The sequence below is a fragment of the Macaca nemestrina genome, chromosome 1 (genome assembly GCF_043159975.1).
Source record: "Macaca nemestrina isolate mMacNem1 chromosome 1, mMacNem.hap1, whole genome shotgun sequence".
NCBI lineage: Eukaryota > Metazoa > Chordata > Mammalia > Primates > Cercopithecidae > Macaca > Macaca nemestrina.
Genome location: NC_092125.1, coordinates 116,067,582 through 116,089,065, shown reverse-complemented (window position 1 = coordinate 116,089,065; position 21,484 = coordinate 116,067,582). Strand labels below are relative to the sequence as shown.

Here is a 21,484-nt window from a genome sequence, read left to right as displayed (position 1 = left end):
AGGCAGGCAGATCACCTGACTTTGGGAGTTTGAGACCAGCCTGACCAACATGGAGAAACCTCGTTTGTACTAAAAATACAAAAAATTAGCCGGGCGTGGTGGTGCATGCCTGTAATCCCAGCTACTTGGGAGGCTGAGGCAGAAGGGTCGCTTGAACCCAGGAGGGGAAGGTTGCGGTGAGCTGAGATCATGCCATTGCACTCCAGCCTGGGCAACAAGAGTGAAAGTCTGTCTCAAATAAATAAATAAAGAAAGAAAGAATTGGAGGGGAGGCCAACAGTGCAGGGAGAAGTATATGAAATGTTGGAAACCCAGTTGGGAAAAGGTGAAGGCCTGAGCTAAGGCAGTACCCATGATGACTAAGAAAAGAACAGGCATTAGGTATTAGGAGATGTCATCTTCAGGATTTAGAGGCCGATTCATTGTATATAGAGGGCAAGTGAGCAGAAAGAGAGAATTAAGGATTAACATCTGGATTCTAGCTTAGATGGATAGTAGGGCCATTTACCAAGCAAGGTAATATATGACAGGGGTTTGGAGGGGAAGATTAGTTCGGTTTTGAATAAGTTGGGCTGGAATTGAGTTCAGAGTACTTGTGAGTTATTGATAAAGATCTGTCCAATAGAACTCAAGACTTCCAAATGGGATCTGCATTGGAGTTATAGATTAGAAGTCATCCATTGGTAGCCAATAATGATGCCCAAGGGTGGAGTTCTGGGATAAACTACCGTTTCTCAGGGAGTGGAGAGCCTGTGAAGGAGACTGATAGGAGTGATAGGTTGCTGGGAAGAGAATCAGGATTTGGTGGTACCACAGACACTAAAGGCAGAGAGGGTATCAAGAGGGTGAGGAGAGTTGACAGACTCAGCTCTTGCAAAGAGGTTGATTAAGATAACAGTGGGAAAGTATCCATTGGATTTGACATTGTGGAACAATTACAGCAAAGTAATCAGGGAAGTCTGTCTGCGGCAAGTTGAGGAGGGGAGAGTGGGCCCGTGAATGCAGATTGCGCTTTCAAGAGCTTTGATGTCAAGGGGAAGAAAATAAAATGGCAAAAGTTATCCAGAAAAAGTGAAAGTGTTTTAGTTTTGCTTTTTTTCTGTTTTGGTTTGAAGATGGTACAGATTTGAGCACATTTATGTTTTAGAGGGGAGAAAGCCAGCAGAAAGAAAGAGAGAAAGAGAGAAGGAAGGAAGGAAGGAAGGAAGGAAGGAAGGAAGGAAGGAAGGAAGGAAGGAAGGAAGGAAGGAAGGAAGGAAGGAAGGAAGGAAGGAAGGAAGGAAAGGAAGGAAGGAAGGAAGGAAGGAAGGAAAGGAAGGAAAGGAAGGATTAATAGAAGAGTAGATACGACTGACAGTCCAACATCTCACCATGTATGCGCCATCTCCTTTCTGGAATGCTCCTGCATGCCATCTTTCCCTGGTCAACACTCTCACCCAGCAACTTAACTGCCACTGCCTCAGAGACTTCCCTTATTCTTTTAGCCCTCACACCTGCAGTTACCTGTTTAACATCTGTCACACTGCTAGACTATACTATAGGCAAAGATGATGAGTGTCTCATTTGTAGCACTAGCACAGTGCCTGGCACATAGGGGATGCTCAAATGTTTACTGAATCACTGTGTAATTGCACTCCTGGTGAATACCAGGTCTATGTGTTATCAAGATCCAGTTCAAATATAATATGCTACTTATGGTCACTTATCAGATGATTTTTCGTGCTCTCTATCTGGCTATCCCAGCTTGGGCTGGGTTTAGGGCCACACAATAGGACTGTAGAGCGTGTGGCTCAAGTGAAGGCAGGAAAGTTAAGAGACATTTTTTCGGAGAATGGACCTTGCCTTTTTTTCTCTATCTCTCTATCTTATTTCCTTAACAATGACTAAGCCATGGCAGGGACAACAGCTGCCTCAGTCTTTTTACCTTACCCTTAGACCCTAGACATAAATGTCTTATTCTAGAGAATTGTCTGTGATTAATTGATAGGCCAGGCTGTAAGGCTTCCTGGGAACTGAATTATTTGTAGTGGTGTGGTACTTGTTACTATTTCCGAGCTTTTATTACGGTAAGAGTCTATTTAGAAAGTAGAGCCTTGGGCCAGATGTGATGGCTCCCATCTGTAATCCCAGCACTTTGGGAGGCCGAGGCGGGAGTATTACTTGAGCCCAGGAGTTCGAGACCCCTGTCTCTACAAAAAATTTAAAAATTAGACACATGGTTGATGCACGCCTGTAGTCCTTGCTACTCAAAAGGCTGAGATGGGAGGATTGCTTGAGTTTGGAGGTCAAGGCTGCACTAAGCCACAATCATGCCACTTTGCTCCCGTCTGGATGACAGAGCAAGACACTGTCAAAAAACAACAACAACAACAGCGAGAGAGAGAGAGAAAGAGAGAGAAAGAAAAAGAAAGGAAGAAAGAAAGAAAAAGAAAGAAAGAAAGAAAGAAAGAAAAAAGGGAAAGGAGAGAAGGGAAGGGAAGGAAGTGGATTCTTGAAGGAGCTGTCTGTCTCTATAACACGGAAGTTTGTGGAGATGCCAGGCTACTTACCTGTGCTTCCCAGTGCCTCCAGCAAGGCCTGGCACATGGCATTCAGCAAATGCTTAATGAAAGAATGAGCAGGCAAATCTTCAGTTGGGTTGAAACAGGATGCTGTCAGTGATTCACTTATTCTGGGATGCACTTGTTATCAGGTTACCTTACCCTACTTTTATTTCTTGGCAAGAGCCATCTCCCACATGGCTGCATGTTTGGGGTTGGGTAGTGGGTAAGAGTTGGCAGCCCCCTCTTTATCTCACACCTCTTTTCTTCTGAAGTCAGTGTCTCTGAGGAAATATCAAAAAGGAGTGCTCCTTTTGCTGTGCTTGGCTGTGGGTGGAAGCACATTCTAAACTAAGCCTCATGATGAAGTGCTCTCATTACATTTTTGGCTTTGTTTTGAAGGCCTTGTACTTTGAGCATTGGCCACTGACTCAGATTGATTCAAAATGCCAAACCTTAATGGTTTGAATGTCACTAATTCTAATCCAGATATGGGTGAGAGGCAGATGGTGGGAAATGGTGACTGTGGGAGCAGAGCAAACACTGCCCTCCCAGGAGAGGTGATGTAGCAGCATAGGCGGTAACAGTTGCTAGCTGTTGGCCACTTCAGTATGGTAAGGGGCACACCTTGCCATCCTTCGATGGTAGATTGCGCTAAGCTGAGCAGCGTCATCCCCACCAGGATAGCCAAGCCCTCTGGCTGTTCCTTCATGCTGAAAAACAAGAATAGTAGATTTATTTCCACCTCCTGTGTAGTGGCCCCATCTCGCCATCATTACCCCACCATTCTAGCAACTGTAATACCTGGTGCTGTGGACTTTCACCTCACAATTCTCTGCCTCCCATGAGTAGAAAAGGAAGCCAGAGCCCCTGGATCCACTTCGGTCTTCGCTGAATGTCACCCAGGTTTGAGGACAGGGGGACCAGAGATCTAAGGGAGAGAGAGCCTGTGGAGGAAGATGGCCAAGCCTGGGGTCCCTATGTGAGGGATCTGTAGGCTCCAGCCCTGTTCTCTCTCTCTTCTCTTAGGAGAAGGTTTCCTGTGATTTTCTTAGCTTTCTCAGTACCATTCTAGATAATATTTATCGCTTGCTGACTCCACAAATGCTTTAGGCACTTCATTAGATATTAGATGCTTTATTATACATGATCTCATCACAACTGTAGAAATTGTTACCCCTATTTGGTTGATGAGGAAACTAATGATTAAGAGAGGATAAGTAACTTGTCCAATGTCAATAACAGCACATTGAAGACTGAGGATTTGAACTCAGCTCTCTTTGAAACAGAGTAGGTGCTCATTCATTACTCTGCACAAATGCCCACAGCCAGTGCTTATAATACCTGGACTCCGTGGCTCCATTCACTTGCATCATTGCAGTCTATGCTTCCTTCTCACCGTGGGCCTTCAGATGTACTCAGATAAGACCGGGGGAGAATAACTGTAGTCAAGCAGGGTCATTGGAAGAGGGGTCAGATAGGATGTGGAGTAGAGGGATGGTAAAGAATTCAAAACCTAACTTTATCATTGCTCACCAATTCAAAAAACAAAACCAAATTTAGGATGAAGGATACAAATGAGGTCAGAGAAAATCCAGACCACAAACCTCTGCAGCTCTTTGCCAGCCTCATTCAGAGCTGCCAGCCGAATGTTCGGTGATGATCTGTACTTTGTGTAGCATGATGGCAGCCATCCCTGGGTTCCCATGTGTGGAATGTGCTGTGCAATTGATTCATTCATCAGGCTCCATTGAGACCCTGTGAACAAAGAGTTGAGGAAGATAAAAAGACACACAAGACACAGGCCCTACCCTCAAGGAGCTCACAGTGCAGGAGGTGAGCGAATGTCTAGATTCTTTCTTGACTTCCATCAAAGAGATGTTCTTCAACATGTAAGATTCATTGGCAATGCCAAAAATGGAATTCTTGAAGCAGAAGGTTGGTCAAGATGACCTCTAAACCTCTTTTCATCTCTAAGCATCTATAATCCCATGAATCCTGCAGCTTAACCTTTGAAGAAGAAATTGCTTATGTCATTACAATTTTCCAGTAAAAGCACAGCTACTGTTAGCATTGAATATTTCAGAACAGCCCTGATTTCGGATATCATGTCATAAATAGATGTGATTGGAAGACTACATTTAGTAATTGGTCTCTTTAAGCATGTGTCTTTCTTCTTCAATAGACTGTTCCCTGAAACCTGTGGTGTTTGCAGTCCTCTGGGCCTTTGCTTCCCTGGCTGTGTGGCCAGGAGCCACTCGGGCTGCTTGTGTGTGCTCCGTGCGTGTGTCTGCTGCTAGTGCTTCCCAGCGGACTGCAGCTGTGGGATGATCATATGCTTCAGCATGCCTTTATATAGTATCTTTTGCCCATGTGGTTGCAGTCAATCCAATTTAATTCAGATCAGCAAAAGTTACTGAGCACATGTGCTAGGCACTGTAGGGGATATAGAAACAAATGGCACTATCAGACATACTCAAGTAACTATAATGAACAAAGGAGATGGGTAAAAGGGAACTAAAGAGGCCTAAACAAAGGACTGAGCAAGAACGGGATGGAAGAGAAGAACTGTGCCTGCAGCAAGGTAGGAAGAGCTGGGAGAGTGGGAAGTGTGATGGAGCTAGCCCAGAAGGACCTAGAGGCTCAGATGCATGCAGCATGTCAGGTGGTGGCCACACCCAGAGCAACAGAGGAAAGGAGTGGAAGGGAGGGGGCCAGGGAAGGGGGAGACCCACGGGGAGGACCAGGCTTGGGTCAGCGGGGCAAGGGGCTCCTCATTGTGGGTGCGATTGTTTTATAAGGGCAGTGCAGAGTGCAGGGCAGAGTGTGTGTATGTGTGTGTGAGAAAGAGTGTGTGCCTGTGTGTTGGAGCAGCAGCAGTGGGAATAACTCAAGTTAAAAATTCAGGACTGGCAACACTGTTGAGAACGAGGGTTGAATTATAGATATCTTTTCTGAGGAAAGAAGATTAAAGGAGAGGTTTTCTTTTTTGTTTTGTTTTTCATTTTGGCTGTTAGTTTTAAGTAGGTCATTGGAACCTCCAGTGGTTGGAAATTGCAGGGCAAGGGGGTGTTGCATTAGAAGAGCCCGTTCCAGGAGCTCTCTTCCCCCGGTGCTCAGTCCTGTGCTCCTCATGATTTCAGGAGCACACTGCTATTTGGCCCCATTATTTTTACATATACTTGCCTGTAACAATAAATCCCAGGAGTGTTTGTAATTGATTAGTACAAATAAGTTGGAGATGAATTACTCTCTTTCTCCCTTCGTTGCAGAGCCCACGTTTCCTTCCAGGATCTGCTCCTCGGTCCCTTTACTCTATTTCCTGGTCATCTGCCCTTTCGTCCTGCTCCTGCTTCTGCTCATCTCCCTCCTCTGCTTATACTGGAAGGCCAGGAAGTTGTCAACACTGCGTTCCAACACACGGAAAGAAAAGTCTCTCTGGGTGGACTTGAAAGAGGCTGGAGGTGTGACCGCGAATAGGAGGCAAGACGAGGAGGAAGATGAAGGCAACTGAACCCCAAGAGGTACCTGCAGTCAGTAAGGAAAGGTGGGGGCTTTTTAATTGGGCTAACTGGGGGTAAATGAATCTTGGTTCTGTCCTCAATGATGTCTTCGGCCTTGGGCAAGTTACCTAGGAATCAGAGGGAGCATTCGCTGAGTGCTTATTGGTTCTACGCACTGTTAGGTGTTCCTTTGTGTCTTACCTCATCCACCTCTTGTATCCTCCCCCCCTTGGAACCAGATAGCATCCTTACCCTACATCTCTTGAAGGTTCAGGTCCCTGGGCTGCAAGGAGATTAGAGGCTCCCTCACACAGCCTCTGGAGAGCTAAATGAGATCCTACGGCTATGCCCTGGTGGGGCTTCTCTCTCCTTCTTGTGTCACTTGTCACACCTGCTCTAGGTAATCATTTTCCTCCAGATGAGAGGTGTAGGAAAGGGCCTGATGCCAGCAAGGCAAAAGGAATTGGGACCATGCCCTTTGTTTACCTAAAATTTGTCCCCCCAACAAGAATGTAGCTTCCTTCAAGGCAGAAATCCAATTTTCTTCTCCCAGCCCACCTACAAAGGCCCACTCAAGAGCAAGCTCTGAGTAATAGGTGCTTAATTAATATAGGTTCTTTGACAAAATGATAAAACATTTGTAACCTGAGTTTGGGTTTTTTTGTTTATTGTTTGATAAGATTTTTTATTAATTAATTGCTGAGCAAAAACTTTTTAAAAACTCATGTAACAGTACTCCAGTCAGCCCCCCAAGGCCTCGTACCTCTGCTTCCCCCCACACCTCCATACCCCCACCAAAAGGTCCATCTGGCTCCTGGTGCTCAGCCAGTGCCTTATTTTCTTTGACCTGACAGCGCTGGGTGGTACGGAAGGCATTGTTTGGAGGAGCGGGGTTGACAGTGCCACCGTTCCCTCATTCTCCTGCAGGGCTGGGGTTCAGGGGCAGCAGTAGGTCAAGTCTGGTTCCTCAAGGTCTCCTATTCTCAGTTGCAAAAAGCAGGCAGTGGGGGTGGGGTGTAATGGCTTAAAGCTTTCAACAGCTGTCCCCACTGGGCCTGCAGTCCCCTCATCTTTGTTTCAAAAGCCACTCAGGCCCTGTTGTAGCCAGAATTGGAAATCAATCAGTGCCACCTAACAGACTTGAGAAGACACATCTATTTATTATCTATGTGACCAACCGAGTTGCTTTAACACTCGTTAATTTGCATTTCCAAGGAGAGCAATTTAGTTTTAATTATTTGATCAGGCACACACGTCCTCTCCAAACATAATTAGTTCCTTCGTAAGGGGATTATTGGTGGCTATGAGCACTCCTACTGTGGACCTACCAGTTCCTTAAACTCATGTCCCTTCATAGCCTGATTTAAAATACTCCAAATCCTTCCTTAAACATGTCAGCACATTTGTTTCTTGTCACCCAGGTAAGGGAGCATATTTTTATAAACAATAAAGCTGAAATGAAGACTTTTTTTTTTTTTTTTTTGAGACGGAGTCTCACTCTGTCGCCCAGGCTGGAGTGCAGTGGCGCGATCTCGGCTCACTGCAAGCTCCGCCTCCCGGGTTCACACCATTTTCCTGCCTCTGCCTCCCCAGTAGCTGGGACTACAGGTGTCCAACACCACGCCCGGTTAATTTTTTTTTTTTTGTATTTTTAGTAGAGATGGAGTTTCATTATGTTAGCCAGGATGATCTCGATCTCCTGACCACGTGATCTGCCCGCCTCGGCCTCCCAAAGTGGTGGGATTACAGGTGTGAGCCACCGCGCCTGGCCGAGACTTCTTAGAAAGTATGATGACCCTCTGCCACTATTTTTTAGAAACCTGTATTTTAATTCAAAGGGAAAGAGCGCAGAAGCGAGCCTGGGCCAAGGATCTTGGATGGACTCTGCCGCAGCCCTCTGTGGGAGCACTCTTCCCCCCATCCCTCCTCTCTCCTCACATGGACACCTCCTTCAGCTTCTAGCTCAAACACCTCTTCCCCTTTGAATCCAGCACAGACATAGCACAGAGGAGATGTAAGCAGACAGAGAGGGTCTCCTGGGAATGTAGACATTTAACCAACTTGAGCAATCGGCTTGTTTTACAGCTTCCTGCCTCACTGCCTGTTTCTTCCCAAGCCCCGTGTGGAATGTGGTGACCTAGTCAGCTGGAACCAGCTCCTGACAGACCCTGGCAACTTCTAGATGAACTCGAATGAACTTTCCTCATTACCATCCTGAAGTCACTACCCCGGGAGGAGCTATAGCTTCATGACCATAACATGTGACCTATGCGCTGGCAGCATGACTCACTGAGGCTGCGCCACTGGGACCCCTCCCTACATGCACCGATGCACTCTCTCCCCTCTCCATCACCCCATGAAACCCTCCTGTCACTTTCCTTCAGAGACACCGCTTTGGAGAATATTCCCAGCGCTATCCTTGCTTGTGACAAGTGAAACAAACTCCTTTTGATCAAAACTCATGTTCTTGTGGAGTCATCTGTTACCCACCAGGCAAACAAACCCTGGTTTTTTCAGGGAACAGAGACCCTCAGATATGAAACTGTCCTGGCCAGAGCAGAGCATGGGGAAGTATGAGTTCCCAGGGGGTACCTGCTGCACGTCAGGCCCTGTGCTAGGAGCAAGGGGTCCTGTGGTGACTCAGACACAGTCCTGTCCTCCTGGGATGCTCACCTTGTTTGTCCTGGATGCTCTGCTTTCATGAATGGGACTTAGAGCGCCTTCGATAGTCTAACCAGCTACACGGCACTGTTTGTCCCATAGGCATCTAAAACCCTCCAGAACTAAAACACCCCCACAGTATTTTCTTCCTTTTAAAGAATAAAATTTGCCCTGATGCATTTCGGCAGATATTTTATGCCTCTTCTCTCTCCAGTTACATACTTGTTGACTTTTGGTTTTTGAAACTTACTGGAGAGCTTTACTTTTACTCATTGATTTCAGCTTTTCCATTTCATGCCACCACCTGGTTTTACTTTCGGCCTTTTTGTATTATAAATCCTCCTTGGCAAAAGGACAAGCCTCTGTCTCAGGAGTTGACCAGCCAGGGCCTATGGGCCAAATGAAGCCCACCATCTGTTTGTTTTTTAAAATATAATATATTGGAATATGGTCACTCCCATTCGCTTACATACTGTCTGTGGCTGCTTTCACGATAAAAATGACAAAGTTGTGTAGTTGCCACAGAGACCATATGACCTACATTGCCTAAAATGTTTATTACCCGGCCCTTCACAGAAAACGTTTGCCAGCCCCTGCTGTCCTTTAATGTTCTGTCTCTCTTAGCCATGTATTATGTCCCTGGGAAACTGATTCGACCTCTTATATCTGAATCTCTTATATATCTGATTAATCTAATAAATAATCTTAGGCTTTCAGGATTGGCATCTAGTCCCAGCCATTCTGAAGTTCCACTCCACTGTACCAGGCCCATACTATAGATGGGAAGCTTATCAACCCGCAGCATTTCACATCATCATACTGAGTACCTACTCTGTGCAAGATAAGCTGACACAGAGATGATTAAGGCGTGGTTGCTCTGTTCATTATTTTTATTGTATTGAAATGTATAGAAAAAAATGATTTATGGCAGAAGATGAATACAATGGTATAAAGTCATGTGCCATAATTTCTTACAATTGTACAGGATTTTTTCATCATCTCAGAATTTTACAGCATCTCTATACAAAAGGAATTGTTATTCCTGTCCAACAGGTAAGGAATTAAAGCTCAGAGAGGTTGGGATTTATCCAGGATCACCCAGCCGTATGCAGAAGAGTAAAAGCTCAAATGTTGGTCTGCTGACAAGTCCTGGACTCTTTCCACAATAAACACTATGCTCAAATCCATCGCTATGGGGGAAAGTCTGGATATAATAATAGCCACCTTGAGTGGTTGTTATGGTAATCAAATCAGATAAATCAATGGAGATAAGTTTTAAAACCATATCAAGTCATAAATGAATGTCAGCATTAACCCAAGTTTTTCTAGGACTTAACCTGTCCATGTACACAAATAAAATATAATCAATAGTAATAATGCAAATTCTACAGGCTTTTCCCCCAGGATATTTACACAGGGTCTTGACCATCTACAGTGTCCTTTAGATGTTTCTGGGGGATTCCCCAAAACTCTGGGAATTTTTTTTTAAAGAGAGGAGGTCTCACTATATTGCTCAAGCTGGCATTGAGCTCCTGAGCTCAAGTAATCCTCCTGCAAGAGCCTTCCAAGTAGCTGGGACTGCAAGTACATACCACCACGTCTGGCCTGGATTCTGTGAATTCATATGAGCTCACAAGCAAGTCCATTCCCATGTGGTTCCCTGCAGCTCTCTTGGGCTCTGCAGGCTCCCACTGCAGCTGGCGTGCTGGAGCACATGAGATGCCAAGCTGAGTGGTGTTCAGAGGTAAGCAATGAAAAGGGTCTCATTCTCTTTCTGTCTTTACATTACATTCTTCTGTAAGGATACAAATTCAAGATTGTTTGCACCCCTGTGTCTCTAAAGATTATCTTGTGAAAACTGTTCCATTAACATTTGCCCAGTATCTCCTTCCTCCATAGAGTCCAGACACCAGGAAGTCTGTGGCCAGGCTGGGAGAGACTTCATGCTATTCTCTCCATTTCCCATTCCCTGTTCCCAGCAGCCTCTGCACTAACCTCCTCATCACAGGTCCTCTTCCCCTCCAGCAGGAAGGTTATACAATTGTGCTGTTGGGGAGGCTCTACCCCTTGGCAGACAGAGCCTGAGAAGTCTGCATTCCCTGTAGGCTCAGGTGGGACTTCTGTTACACTGGCCATTAAGTTTTACTCCTAATAAAGTGCTACAGGCCTTTAGAAAACAGAGACAACTTCATAAAGAAGATGTAAGTTGAATTGGGCTTTAAAAATAAGAAAATATTTTGACAGGAGAAGGGTTAAGTAGGGGTCTGGACAGAGGAAGCCCCATGAAAACTGCAGTGCACAGACTAGCTTTGAGGTTAAGCATCAGATGTATGAAGGGAAGCAATGGTAGATAAATCTGGAAAGGTAGGTAGAGCAAAATTCTGGGGTTGGGGAAGGACAGAAGAACAGATCTTGAACATGCATAATATCTTGAACTTCATGTGGTGGACAACAGTGAGCCAGTGAATGTAATGTAGTAGGGAAGGAGGACTGAAAAGCAACAGCATAGATGATAGGTGGGGTTGGAGTGAGGACGGCAGTGGTATGAAGGTGAGTCAGGGAAGCCAGCTGGAAAACTATCTTCACTCTTCATTTGTGTAATGGCTATAACACCAATTTTGTGAGCATTTTGAGTATAGAAAAAAATTATCAGAAAGTCTCAAGTATCTTATCAAGCTCATAGAGGTACCTCCTATGTGTTTGTTAAACACAATGACACATTATGAGACTCTTCTTGTGTCTAATAAATGTTTATTAACCTAGTTTCTACTAGTAAGTGTAGAGATAACAGACAGTTCCACCCGTTTATATTAACTGGCTTTCCATTTTTTAAATTTATTCACCTTTACATTTAATTTACTTGTTAGAAATTTGGAGTTTCTACCACATTGTCTCTTAATCCAAGGCTCCTTCTGAACTGGCTCTGACTGCCAAATAGAGATGTTTTGAGTTGAAGCATAATGATCACATTAAACCATTTACCGAGAGAAGAGACTATATGGGATGAGGACAGTGATTAAGAAGTTTCTATGTTATAAATAACCAGCATAGGAAAATCCAAATTTATTACTCCTATAAGGTCACATTGGCAAGGGCACCAAGAGGGTGTGTGTTCCATTTTAAATTGGCTTTTCAATAATAGGATTCTTGGTGGACTTATCACACCCTAGTCCCTTTCTGGGGACCTTGTGCTCCAGCCACACCAAATTACTTGCCAGGTAATTACTCCCCAGGTCTCTACCAAACATGCCCCTGATTTTGTATCTTTCATTTGGAAATTTTCTCCTCTTGTGTGATCCTGTTCATCCCACTCAATTGACTTCAATATGTGTTTATGCTAAGTGTGTCCACATAAGATACCAGGGAAAAACAATACTGTTTGTTCTTTCATTTGCATCTTCTGGGCTGGATCATGTTCATATAGAAAGTTGTGATGCAAACCAAGATCTCAGAAAGCTCCCTACCCTATCTCATGCCCTTTGGTAATTATAAGATTTTGAGCTCCCATAAGCTTATCTTGGGTCCTGTCTCCCAAAACCACACTCTGCTGGGAGGCGTTTCTTGGTGGCCTGATGTGCACGCGTGGCACACAATTACATGAAAGAGAAAGTAATATGGAAGCTATCCTATGGCACTGGTGCAAGTTTAAAGCCTGCTACTTTTTGCTTTTTATTATTTACATACGTACTTCTTCAGTGTGAGGGGTTTTCAACATTTTCCTCATGATAACAGTCATTATTGAGAGGCTTAGGCCAATAAAACAAATACATACTACGACAATAGCAATAAATGTTCTTTGATGACACGCATATGTATATATGCAGTGAGTTTCTAATCAAAACATATATCAGTAATAGTTACTTGGGTACAATAATACTATAGACCAGGGATCATAAACTTAGCTGTTTCAGCATCTAAGGTAGGTAAATGAAGAGAAAGTATCGGTCTGGAGAAAATCCTTAGAGAGGGATGAAGATTAGAGCAATTGGAGCATGCATATCTATTGAAAGGCACTTAAGTTCAACATAAGATACAAGACATTGTGCAAGGTAATCAAAACACTTTGAGGGGTGGAATTCTGTTCCTTGTAATCCCTGCATCACATCCTAAAGCCATCAATAAATGCTAAAACTCTGCCACCAAAATAGCATCTGAAGGTTATGCCTATATCTTAAAATTGTGAGTTATTGGCCTATGGTTTCTTCTAAAAGCTTCACTGTCTTACCATTTTAAAATAGTTCTAAAATACATGTCAAATTGATTTTTATATACGGTAATTTTTGTATAAAATATGAGGTAGAATTCTCATGCACTGCTGATGGGAATGTAAAATGGTACAGCTGCTATGGAAAACAGAATGGCAGTTCCTCAAAAATTAAAAATAGAATTACCATATGAGCCAGAAATTTCACTTCTGGGTATATACCCAGAATAATTGAAAGTAGGGGCATGAAGAGATATTTGTATACCCCCTGTTCATAGCAGCATTATTCACAAAAGCCAAAGATTGGTAGAAGAAACCCAGTGTGCATCAATGGATAAATGGATGGATAAATAAAATATGGTATATGAAAAATAATACAATATTAGTCATCTTTAATAAGAAAATAAATTCCAACACATGCTATTGACATGGATGAACCTTGAAGCTATTATGTTAAGTGAATAAGCCAGTCACAAAAGGACAAATGCTATATGATTCCACTTATATAAGGTACCTAAACCAGTCCAATTTATAGAGACAGAAACTAGAATAGTTGTTGCTGGGCCTGAGGGAGGGGCAATAGGGAATGATTGTTTAATGAGTTATACAGTTTTAATTTGGGAAGGTGAAAAAACTTCTGGAGATGGATTGTGGTGATGGCTGCACAGCAATGTGATTGAACTTAATACACACTGAGATGAACACATAAAAATGGTGAAAATGGTAAATTTTATGTTACATATTTTACCACATTATAAAAGTGAGATAAAGATCATGGTTTATTTTGCTCCATATGATTATCCCATTGTTCCAGGACCATATTTTTAAAAAGAGCATTCTTTCCCCACTGTAGTGGCATCCATAACATAAATTAGGTGAATGTTATGTTTTTATGTATTGTTCAAGAAATCTTTGCCCATCCACAATAGTAGGCAGTAATACATTAAATCACAACCAATCATGATTTAATAACAATTTACTACTGAGCATGATTTCTTACTACTAACCATGATTTCTTACAGGGAATGCACGGTTGGTTTAACATTTAAAATTTAATCTATGTAAATCAGTACATTAACACTTAAATCATCTCAATAGATCAATAAAAAAAGAATTTAATAACATTCGATACTTCTGTTTTTTGTTGTTTTTTTTTTAGACAGACTCTTGCTCTGTCACCTGTCACTCAGGCTGGAGTGCAGTAGCATGATCTTGGCTCACTGCAACCTTCACCTCCTGGGTTCAAGGGAGGATTCTTGTGCCTTAGCCACTTGAGTAGCTTGGATTACAGGTGTGTGTCACCACACCTGGCTAAATCCATATTTTTAGTAGAGATGGGATTTTGCCATGTTGGCCAGGCTGGTCTCAAATTCCCAGCCTCAAGTGATCCCCTGTCTTGGCCTCCCAAAGTGTTGGGATTATAGGCATGAGCCATCACACCCAGACTTAACACTTATTCTTAATAATATTTCTCAGTAAACTAGTAATAGAGGGGAACTTTCTAAAATTGATAAAGTATATCATACTTAATGGTGGAATATTAAATGCTTTCTCCCATAGTTAGGAATAAGATGATAATGTCAACTATCACTATGTCTGTTGAATATTATACTGGAGGTCCTAGCCAATGCAAAAAAACAAGACAGATAAATATAAGGTAAAAGGATTAGAACAGAAGTTAAACTCTTTATTTGCAGGTGACTTGATTATATTTGTAAAAAATCCAAAAGTGTCTCCAGACAAGGTTGCTGAACACATGATGAACATGTTGATCAAAAATGCACTACATTTTTGTATATTAAAAATCAAAAATTGATAAATTAATTTGAAAATTACATTTATAGCAGAAAATATCAAATGCATTGGAATAAATTTAACAAAAGATGTGCAAAAACTCTACATTGAAAACTAAAATATTTTGCTGAGATACAGAAGACCTAACTAAACAGAGATTCCATTTTCATGGATTAGAAGGTTCAATATCATTAAGTTGTCAGTTTTCTCCAAGTTGATCTATAGATTTGATGCAGTTGTTATCCATGGGGAGGGAGTGGCAATTTTGCTCCCAGAGGACATCTGGCAATTTATGGAGACATTTTGGCATGTCTTTACAACTTGGGAAGTGCTACTGGCATCCAGTGAGTGAAGACCAGGTCTAGTACTGAACATCCTACAATAAACAGCACAGCAGCTCTCCCCAACAATGAAGAATTGACTGGCCCCAAATTTCAATAGTGTCAGGTTGAGAAACTGTAGTTTAATGGAATCATAATGCAAATCTCAAGCGTTTTTTTAAGAAATTGACAAGCTCATTTGGCATTAAATGGAAATACAAATTATCTAGAATTGACAAAACAATATTTAAGAATCAAAACTTGGAGGAATTATATTCTCAGACTCCAGAACATTCTACAAACTATAATAATTAAGACCATGTGGAATAGGTGCACAAGTAAACAAGGAAACCTAAGAAGCAGAATAGAGTTTAGAAATACAGATACACATACACATTTCCATTATAGGTGCTACTATAGTGGGGAAAGGATGCTCTTTCTAATAAATGGTGCTAGAGTAATTGGATACTCATATGGGGGGAAAACAAACCTTGACATCTATCTCATGTTATAGGATAAGAGAAAAAAATAGAAACATTGGACATCATTAAAATTAAACTTTTTTTGTTCATTAAAAGACAATATTAAGAAAGTGATGGCTGGACATGGTGGCTCATGCTTGTAATCCCAGCACTGTGGGAGGCTAAGGTGGGAGGATCACTTGAGCCCAGCAGTTCAAGACAAGCCTGGGTAACATAGTGAGACTTCTTTACTACCAAAAAAAAGTTAAAAAAAATTTAAAAGCCAGGCTTGGTGGTGTGTTCCAGCAGTCCAGCTACTTGGGAGGCTGACATGGGAGGACTGCTTGAGCCCAGAAGGTAGAGGCTGCAGTGAGCTGTCATCACACCACTGCACTCCAGTATGGGTGACAGAGAGAGACTCTGTCTCCAAAAATAGCAATTACATCACAGACTGGGAGAATTATATTCATAAAACATATCTGACAAAGGCTTATATCCAGAATATATACCAAACTTTTATAAATCAATTTTAAAAGAGGAGAAGCACAGAACTCAATTTAAAAATGGCCAAAAGATTTAAATATGGTTTGAAAAAGAAAGAAAAAAGACTTGAACATGGATCTCAGAATCGCCAATAAGCATATTGTTAGTTCAGGTGCTTTGAGAAGCACATGCCAAGATTACACATGAAAGGGATCTACTGGGGGCAATGCCAGTGAAGAAGAAAGTGGGTGGAGCAGAAGAGGGAAAGAACCCTTGTCTGTCCTGCAGGTCTGACTTCTGTGAAAGGAAACAGAGAAGGAAGGAGGATTATATAAGAAAAGCTTCAGATTGCACAGCAGTTCTGAGATAATCTGGGTCAAGCTGATAAGGAGTCTCTGAGCAAAGCTTGCTTATTGAAGAAGTACTCCATGGGGCAGACATTGCCCAGCTCTAGTAGCTCTGCCATGCTTAGTCCTTGGCGGGGAGCAGCCCACGGGAAATGTGGCCTTAGCATAAACATTTGAAGATCTGGATGCTGGAGGTTGTCAATTAGCTATGGTCTTTGCAGCAGGCTCCCTTTAAAGGAGATATGAGTGGTACAGCTCCTCAGCCACAGCATATGAAAGATGTTCAATGTCATTACTCATGAGAAAAATGCAAATTAAAAGTAAGATAACTTTATTCATATACCAGGATAGAATATATAAAAGACTGACAATATCAAACAATGGTAAGAATTTGGAGCAACTAGAAATAGAGTGCATTGCAGGTGGGAGGGTAAATGTATTCAACTATTTTGTAAACTAGTTTGGTAGTTTCTAATAAAGCTAAACATATACCTATTTTACGACCTACAATTCCACTACTAGCATTTTCCCAAGAGAAATAAATGCTTATGTCCACCAAATGACATATACAAGAACATTCATAGCTTTATTCACCATTCCTAAAAACTAGAAACAATCCCCTTGTTTATTGAGAGATGAATGAATAAATTATAGTTTCTACATATCACAGAATACTACACAGTAATAAAAATGAACAAACTACTGACATACATGACAGCACGAATGAATCTCACAGCATTTGTTGAGTGAAAGAAGACAGACACAAAAAGTACAAAATTCAAGAACCAGCAAAACTAATCTATGGTGACAGAAGTCAGAATAAGGATTTTCACTGGCAGAGCAAGTATTAACGGAGAAGTAGCATGAAGGAAGCTTCTGGGGTAACTGAAATGTTCTCTTTTTTGATCTAGGTTGTGGTTTCATGGGTGTATACATATGTAAAAATTCATTGAGCTGTCTTTTTAAGATTTGAGTATTTTTTGTATGCAAATAACTCAATAACATATAACTTATTAATAACACATAACTTATTATATGTAAATAATTTAAACCTGAGGGTTTTTTTAAAGCATTTTTCTTTCAAAAAGTAGTTGAGAACCAAACAGATGACCAATATAGAATGAGGAGTTTTAATATAGACGGGAAATTGTAAGATTTATGTATTCAACGAGCATTTTTCTGGTACTTAGTATGTGCCAAAACATACGTCAGGAGGTAGGCAGGCAGAAATGACTGACATTGTTTCTTCCTTCAACAAAGAAAGGAGAAAGGAGTTAAGGTTTACTTTATTGAGCAGCCATCATGTGTTATAAGGATTGAATCCTTACGACAATATTGTCAAGAAGCCAAGATTAAACCATTGTATTCATCAGGGCTCTCCAGAGAAACAGAAACAATAGAATATTGTTAGGCTATGTATAGATATATAAGAGGAGATTTATTCTGGGAATTGTCTCACACAATTATGGAGGCCAAGAAGCCCCACGATATGCCATCTGCATGCTGGAGAACCAAGACAGCTGGTGGTGTAATTCAGTCTGTCTGAAGGCCTGAGAACCAGGCGAGTTGATGATGTAACTCCTAGTCTGAGGCAGTAAGCCTGAGAACTGAGTGGGGAGGGGATATAAGTCCTGGAGCCTGAAGGCCCAAGAGCAAGGAGCTCCAAAGGCAGCAGAAAAAAAATGGATGTCCCAGATCAAGAGCAGAGAGAGAATTTGCCCTTTGTCTTTTTGTTCTATTTAGGCCCCCAACAAACTGGAAGATGTCCTCTCCACATCGGTGAGGTATCCTCACTGATATAACCAAAAATAGTATTTTACCAGCTATCTGGGCATTCCCTAGCCCAGTCAAATAGACACATAAAATTAGCCATCATAACCATAAATCAGTAAAAAGCAGTTAAATATCATGATCATTAAGTGGCATTAAAGATCATGATCATCAAGCCCGGATCCTTTGATTCCAAAAGCAATGATCTTTCGATCACAGTAGACTCCTCAAGTCATAAAGATTCTACCATTTCATTATGGGCAAAGATCTGTAAACATAAGGTCATGAGAGGACCACTGGGACAGAAAACAATGCTAGGTGCTTGTGTTGTCACAGAGTCTGTAAGTGCTAGCATGTTCTGAAAGGGGGGGGGATAAATTTGGAGTTGGGGAGCAGGGACCCCTTTGCACTCTTTGCTCTGGTTCTGACAGATTTCCATTCAGCCCAACACATGTTGACTGAGTGACCACTCTGTGCTGCCTTCTGATGCTGTTCAAATAGACACATAAGAGCATGTTTTGTTATGGTCTCCCCTGACTGAAGGCAGATGCTACAAGTTCTTAAGTCTGTCTTTAGGGAATCTTTGTATTGTTTAATGGTCTGTCTGACAGCAGCTATTTGTACCACTCTGCTGGCAGCAGGAAAATGAGGGTTCTTCTGTTCTTAATGCCCAAGATGTGACCAGCCCAATAAAAGGGTGCTGATGTCAGAAGGGCCTGTATTTTCTAAGCATGGGCCAAATACCTTCTAGCCCTAAAACTGACAGATGGGACTGCTGGTGTGGAAAAAACAGAACAGAACAGAACAGAACAGAACAAAACAAACAAACAGAAAACATTGAAGCAAAACATTGAGTGGTGTTACAGGAGTCTAAAGTAACTGGGCTTTGCTTCAATATCAAATAAAGGTTACTGGCTCAGCCCAACATTAGCTCCTAACACACATAGGTGTCCAAATATTTCCCTTGAAGTTCTTTTATTGATTGAGGAAAGGCATTGTTAGGATTAAATGTGGATCATTCAAATGCAGTAAACCAGTAGATTTTCCACCTGGCAACAGAAGGCTCAATGGCAACTCCGGATTTAATAGTAGTCTTTCCATACAAAAGAAATAGTAAATATATGAGCCCTCATCTATCAATGAAATGAAATTGAAGCCACTAACTACTATGTCTTACACTCCTCTACTTAGATTTTTTTGCTTCTTTTAGATGGTGTGCCAAATGAATACATCCAATAAATTAATACTCAGGAATGTGTGCTCTGGATTCAGACTGCCTGGGTTCAAACTCTGATGATGTCACCCACTAGCTGTGTGATCTTTGCCGGTTAATCTTGCTTTGCCTCAATTTCTTCATCCATAGAATGGGGATAATACCCATTACTTCACAGAGTTGACTGTGAGGATTAAATGAGATCTACATGTGTGGAAGTCAGAACCCATGTTAGGTGTCATCATCATTCTTAACAAGCTAGCCATTTTAATTCTTCCTATTCCTGAAAAGAAAACGAGATACCTGCATTTTACTTCTTAATTCTTAGCACACTAGTAGAACAGGATGTGGAAACAGAATGCAAGCATGGGTTTTGCCACGAGATAGGATCATTGCTTGGGTTCTCAGCTCAAAAGGATAATTTAAGGGATAGGTAAGTATAAAGTTTCAGAAGTCAAGATATCAAGGCAGTGTGAACAGAGGAGCATGTGGATAGAATTATCTGAGTGCTTTACAGTTAAATGCAAAGCCAGGGTAGTTTACTCCAAGAGTTCCAAGTGAAGATATATAGTATATGGGAATTAATGACAAATGGAATCACCAGAGGCTCCTATTCTGAGGTACATTTTACCTATGTTAATTACCTGTTTCAATTTACATGTAGATTTGAGTGCAAATGGCACATTTGGAGAACAACTGTTATGGAAGATAGCAAATAATTAGTTTGGGAATCTGTATTAGTCTGCTTGGGCTGCCATAACAAAATACCACTGATAGGGTGGCTGAAATAACAGATACTCATTTTCTCACAGTTCTGGAGGCTGGAAGTCCCAGTCAAAGTGCCAGATGATGTGGATTTTGGTGAGGACTCTCTTTCTGGCTTGTAGACAAGCCACCTTCTCATTGTGTAGTCGCATGGCATAGCAAAGAGGGCAAGCTCTCTGGTCTCTTCTTAGAAGGGCACTAATACCATCATGAAGGGCCCATCCTCATGACCTCACCTAAACCTAATTATCTCCCAAAGCCTCCATCTCCAAATACCATCACACTGGGGGCTAGGACTTCAATATATGAATTGTGGGGAACATCATTCAGACTATAGCCAAATTGACAGCATAATTAATGAACTGGACTGTGGTTTGTCCTGTCCAAGGTGTGCACTCTTCATGTCTGTTAACATAGTTCAGACGGAATAAGTTATCTGAGTGCTACATGTTTGGCATTTTTTATTGTGCATGTATACTTAGGTAGGAGGATGTACAACTCAAGAGCAAAACCAGTCAAGTGAACTGAGTAGAATTTCCCCAACTGCCACTTAGCAATGCTCCAGCTCTTCCATCAGAAATAGGCGATCACTGAAGTGTCAGAAATGGTGTCATCATGAAAGAGTGTAAGGATGGAAAGGGATTGCTTAAACATGCATGCGGAGCTCTGGGTGGGAATACAGAAACCGTGGACACCTCCTCCTCCACAGCTGATCATTAATGCTGTTTCTGTCTGCCCTGAACTCAAGGAGAAATGTGGAGGGTTGAGCAGGGAGGAAGTGGGGAAAGCAGGAGAAAAAGAGAAACAAGAGAGAACAAAAAGCGACAATTAGCACATAAAAGCGAGAAGGCAGAAATAAAAGCCAACAAATCACAGAAAAAAGAACTGACCAGCCTCTGCCCCACCCAGCTCTGCTCTGGGGCTCAAGTGGGTCTCTCTGATCCACCGTGCCAGCAGCGCTCACAGCCCCGGAAGAAACTGTTGGCCCAGAGAAGGAAGAAGGCTGAGTGCTTGCAGGAAGAAACCCTTCAGACACCATGGGAGGCAGCAAGCCCCACCACACTGAGGCAAGGCGTCACTGTCTCTGTGGGACAGCAGACAGGATAAGTCCTGTCTTACTGTGTGTGGAAAGAGGTGTGTGGGCTTCCACTTAGAGTTAGGTGGAAGTTCAGCCTGAAAGGGAGGGTAAGAAAGTACTAAAGAGGAACAGAAGAGCTGAGAGGAGCTAGATCTTTTCAAGGGGATGTCTGCTTCTGCACCACGTGACAGTGGAGGATGCCTTGGATCTTCATCAAAAGAGGCAACTTCCTCTTCTCCTTGAGAGACAGAGCAAATCCCTCATTTACAACACAGAACCTTCCTAGCCTTCATCCAAATGCATGTAAACCTTGAGAGAGTACCAAGAGGCAGAGGAAGGAGTCGA

General features: G+C 42.2%; 1 protein-coding gene across 2 annotated transcripts in view; it reads left to right on the top strand.

The window, feature by feature from the left end:
- The window catches only part of LOC105479107 (CD101 molecule), a 36,194-nt gene extending 26,533 nt beyond the window's left edge, over window positions 1-9,661 (top strand). The window contains exons 9-10 of one of the 2 annotated variants that reach the window (XM_011736924.3): window positions 5,813-6,087; window positions 8,129-9,661. In XM_011736924.3, the coding sequence (XP_011735226.2) occupies window positions 5,813-6,054 (242 nt within the window). In that variant the 3' untranslated portion in view covers window positions 6,055-6,087; window positions 8,129-9,661. The remainder of the gene's footprint in view (window positions 1-5,812; window positions 6,088-8,128) is intronic. The other variant, XM_071096478.1, reaches the window with a different exon arrangement.
- Window positions 9,662-21,484: the final 11,823 nt, after the last annotated feature.